The sequence below is a fragment of the Elephantulus edwardii genome, unplaced genomic scaffold (genome assembly GCF_000299155.1).
Source record: "Elephantulus edwardii isolate Elephantulus edwardi_28Jun2011 unplaced genomic scaffold, EleEdw1.0 scaffold00431, whole genome shotgun sequence".
In the NCBI taxonomy this organism is placed as follows: Eukaryota; Metazoa; Chordata; class Mammalia; order Macroscelidea; family Macroscelididae; genus Elephantulus; species Elephantulus edwardii.
The window spans coordinates 516,077-520,922 of record NW_006400181.1 but is presented as its reverse complement, the minus strand read 5'-3'; the positions used below and the strand labels follow the sequence as shown (position 1 = coordinate 520,922).

At 37.4% G+C, this 4,846-nt stretch overlaps 1 protein-coding gene across 1 annotated transcript; it reads left to right on the top strand.

Moving 5' to 3' along the window:
- Positions 1-264: 264 nt before the first annotated feature.
- On the top strand, positions 265-1,182 carry LOC102871495 (olfactory receptor 4A15-like). Its single transcript, XM_006902605.1, has one exon. It carries the CDS (start codon positions 265-267, stop codon positions 1,180-1,182), a length of 918 nt encoding a protein of 305 aa, XP_006902667.1.
- The last annotated feature ends 3,664 nt before the right edge of the window (positions 1,183-4,846 follow it).

The window sequence follows — 4,846 nt, the reverse complement described above, 5'->3', positions numbered from 1 at the left end:
TTTCTAGAAGCTCTAAATTGCACAGGAGGAGATTATGCATTTTTCTCTAATAGAGCAAATGGTGCATTCAAACCAAGTGCCTTTGGGTTGACAGTGTAACTAGACCACCTGAGCTTATTATTATTACAGACTATGCTTTAATCAGCAATATATCATGAAAGGGTGCAGAAACCCTGTTTAAATGTAACTTAAGACTTCAAAGAATTACTAGTCATAATTGTATTTACAGGTAAATTTGTCCTTAATTCTGAAGTGGAAGAACACATGGAAGAAAGATACAATGTGACTGAGTTTATCCTCTTGGGGCTCACTCAGAGTCCCCAGGGTCAGAAAATGTTATTTATTGTGTTCTTGCTGATCTACCTGGCAACAGTGGTAGGCAACCTCCTCATCGTGGTAACTGTACTGGTCAGTCCAGCCCTGGATGCCCCAATGTACTTCTTTCTTGGCTACTTATCATTTATAGATGCTGTTTTCACTACTACAGTTACTCCAAATATGATTAAAAACTTACTTTCTAAAAAGAAGACCATTTCTCTCCAAGCTTGCCTGACTCAGCTATTTGTAGAACACTTTTTTGGTGGAACTGAGATATTACTTCTAGTGGTCATGGCCTATGACCGCTATGTGGCTATCTGCAAACCTCTGCATTATATGACCATCATGAACCAACGAATGTGTGTTCTGCTGCTGCTTTTGGCCTGTTTGGGAGGATTTCTGCATGCAGTAGCTCACCTTCTTCTTGTTTACAACCTTCCCTTCTGTGGTCCCAATGTCATCGACCACTTTGGCTGTGACATGTATCCCTTATTAAAACTTGCTTGCACTGACACCTATATCATTGGTCTCTCTGTGATTGCCAATGATGGAACAGTATGTGTGGTCATCTTTTCCCTGTTACTCACCTCCTACGGAATCATTCTACATTCCCTGAAAAACCTTAGTCAGGAAGGGAGGAACAAAGCTTTGTCTACCTGTGGCTCCCACATCATTGTGGTGGTCCTTTTCTTTGTCCCTTGTATCTTTACATATGTAAGACCTCCTTCCACTCTACCTATGGATAAATATTTGGCTGTGTTTTATACTGTGTTCACCCCTATGTTGAACCCCTTAATATATACTCTGAGAAATGCTGAGATTAAAATCGCCATAAAAAAACTTTGGAGCAGAAAAGCAAAATGACCTGACAGATAAACATGTTACCTACACTTAATAACGAATTGAATGTCTAAGTCAACAGAATAAGAAAACTTCATATACCCAATGCTACTGATTCAATTCCAAGAAAACAACGTGCAATTGTGTGAAATAGTGCTGAATGTGAAAGAACTTATGCATGGTGAGAAACATTTATTGGAATACATTCAATGCTAAATTTTGTTTCAATTATTTTTAAGATTTTGATTTCTTAAAACACACACTAAAGTTTTTTATCTGTAATGGTCCTTTTGATTCTGCTGATTTTTGTTATTCATAATAACTTATGTTAAAATTGATGCAAAGAATTTATTTGGAAGATTTTTCTTGATTCTTTAATAAATATTTTACAATTAATAGCATCAAAGGTAGATTTCAGTATAATTTTTTAAAAAGTTGATTCACCTCCACCATACACCTAGGTAGACCAAATTAACATTAGTAATGTATGCCTATGTATTTATATGCAAGATATTTTACATATATTTTGCTTATATTGCTTGTTGTTGTTATGTGCGTTGAGTAGCTTGCGTCTCATAGCGACCCTATGTACAACAGCCCTAAACCCTGCTCTATCCTGTGCCAATCGCATTGCCTCTGACACACCCATCCCGATTACCCCAGTCACTGAATCAATCCATCTCATAGAGGGTCTTCCTCTCTTGTGCCTGCCCTCCACTCTCTCAAGCATGATGTCCCTCTCCAAGGACCTGTCCCTCCTTACAACATGTCCAAAGTATGTCAGACGAAGCCCCAGAATCCTTGCCTCCAAGGAGCAGCCTGACTTAACCCTCTCCAGGTTGATTATGTTTTGTTATATTGCTTAGCAAAAGATTTAAGAGAAAAGATGAATCAGAGTTCTAAATTATTAACAAAGAAGCTAAACATAAAAAAAAATCAGATTGAATTAGTCATGTATGAGAAAAAATTATCAGATCCCACTTGTTTTTTACAGTTGAAAAAGAATACTATTGACTTAGATGGAAGAGTTTACATGGTGTTGTTTTATTTTCGTTAAGATGATACATTGAGAAAGATGGGATAAATAATGTCTATTGCATTGAAACAGAAGAGGGTTAGAACTGCTTAAAAGGGATATATGACTGGATATTTTTGTGACAGGAGTAAAGAAAGAGGGTAGCATGGTGGAGTGGACTTGGGGGCAGGAATTGAATAACAATGAAAGATTTATTATTATTTTTTTTTTTACTTTTCAAAAAGAAAAGTGAATTTGGGGGATTGGTGGGCAGGGAGAAAAGTGCAACAATGAATGAATGAAAATCCAAAGTCTCTGTAAACTTCCATTAAAATCAATTTAAAATTTTTTAAAAAAGATGATACATTCATCTTCCCAGATAGTTTACAATATCTGATAATAGTTTTTCTCTTCGCAGTACCCTATCATCTTTCTTTTAGATTTCTTTTTCTTCTAATAGGGATCTAGAACCTTCCCTCTATATGAAAAAATAGCAAAATCAATAAACTATGTGCTTCAAATATAAAACATAGACATTGATAGTTGAATATTTTGCATAATTGTATTGGCAGGAAAGATTATGGCAATTCGTGTTATTTTCATTCTCATTTTTCTTGCTAAGCGAAAATAGATTACTGGATAGGGAATCAATTAAAATATATGGTTCCACTTGACAGAGGCCTCGTTCATAAGACCTCTGACGTCTCTCTTTTGAAAAGGTCTTAAAATAAAATATTAACTGCCTCTGATATGTAGGAAACTTGCGATCAAAGCCATTCCTGGTTCCTGCCTCCCCTGTTGAATCTTGTTTCATGAAAGTCTAAGGTGGCAGGGATTGAATTCGCTTTATCTATAAGACACATTATAACTTTTAATCTGATTTACATCCCTTTATGTACTGGTTTGTATCTAGAAGAGTACACCAGAGATGCTGAGGATGGTACAAGATAGTGCAGGGTTAACATCCATTGTTCATAGTGTTGCTGTGAGTTGCAATCAATATAACAGCACACAACAATAAAAAACATTTTAACAGTATTTTTCAGTGGCCAAGGCTGTGTTATTTGTATAACACAAGTTATTAATGATTCTCTCACTGATCCCGATGCCATATTTGTCTTCATAGAGAAATCTTGAATAATTTACTCAGCATATAGATTGAATAGTTGTGGAAAGGGAACACAACCCTGACACACTCCTTTCCTCATTTTAAACCATGTAATGTTAAAGCGTCTCACCACTGGGCCAACTGGCTGCACTATGATGGATGGAGAAGAGACTGAGGTTGTTAACAGTTACAGCTTGCTTGGCTCCACAATCAACACCCTTCACACCAGCAGTCAGGGAAATCTGTTAGCAGTTAGGGAAATCTGCTGTCAGATTTCCAGTACTTGCTGTTAGTACTTTCCAGAGTACTGAGAAGCAACAATATCAGTCTAGAGACTAAGGGGCCCCTGAGTCAGGTCATGGTCTTTACAATTATGCATCAGAGACCTTGACAGTAACTAAGGGTGATAGAAGAATAATTGATGCCTTTGAGTTGTGGTACTGCAGAAGATTCTCGAATATACCACAGACATGAAATCAACTTTCTCTTTGGAGGCTAGGCATTTGAAGTTTTGTCTCACATACTTCGGGTATGTGGCCAGAAGAGACTGATCCTTGGAGAAAGACATCATGTTTGAAAGGGTTGAGGGACAGCATAGGAGAGAAAGACCCTGAAAGAGATGGCTTGATACAGTAACTAGGGCAATGGGGGTAGGTGTGTGGTAGTCAGTGAGACTTGCTGAAGACAGGGCAGGCTTCAGAGCTGTTATACATAGAATTGCTATGAGCTGCAGGCCACTTGACAGCACATAAGTGTTTTCCTGCTCTGTTCACACAATAGCCTCCTGGTCTCGGTCTAAGTTTCATATAAGTACAATTAAGTGCTCTGAGATTCCCATTATTCCCAGTGTTAGTCATAATTTGTTATAATATCTTTGCTTGGTCCATAAAGCATAAATAGGCATTCTTCTGGTATTCTTTACTGTCAGCTGGAATCCATCTAATTTCAGCAATGATATCCCTGGTACCACAACCTCTTCTAAATCCTGCTTCAACTCCTGGAAGTTCACTAACTATGTTCGGTCCCAGCTGTTTTTGAATGATCCTTAGCAGTATTTTTCTTGCATGTGATAGTTATAATATTGTTCTATATTCCCACATTGAATTGAATCACCTTTCATGGGAATGGGAACAAATATGAATCTCTTCCAATATTTTGGCCAGAAAGCTGTCCTCCAAATTCCTGACATATACTAATGATCACAGCCGGGGCTGAATCTGTTAATTGAAACCAGTCAGGTGGTATCCCATCAATTCCTGGGGCCTTATTATTTTGCCAATGCCTTTAATGCAGCTTCCACTAACCCCTTCATTACCATTGGGTCCTATTTATATGGTACTTCCTAAATTTTTTCAGTGTCAATCAGTTATTTTTGGTAAAGTGGTTCTGTTTATTCCCTCCATCTTCTTTTGATGCATTCTAGGTCATTCAATATATTGGCCATACAAAAGACATGGAATGAATTTTCTGAGAGGAATATATTCGAATGGCAAACAGACACATGAAGAAATGCTCAAAATCACTGGCAAAAAGAGAGATGCAAATCAAAACCAAAATGAGGTACC

Bases quoted from the DNA above. Each gene is read 5' to 3' on its own strand.
- LOC102871495 (XM_006902605.1), top strand. From the start codon at position 265: ATGGAAGAAAGATACAATGTGACTGAGTTTATCCTCTTGGGGCTCACT.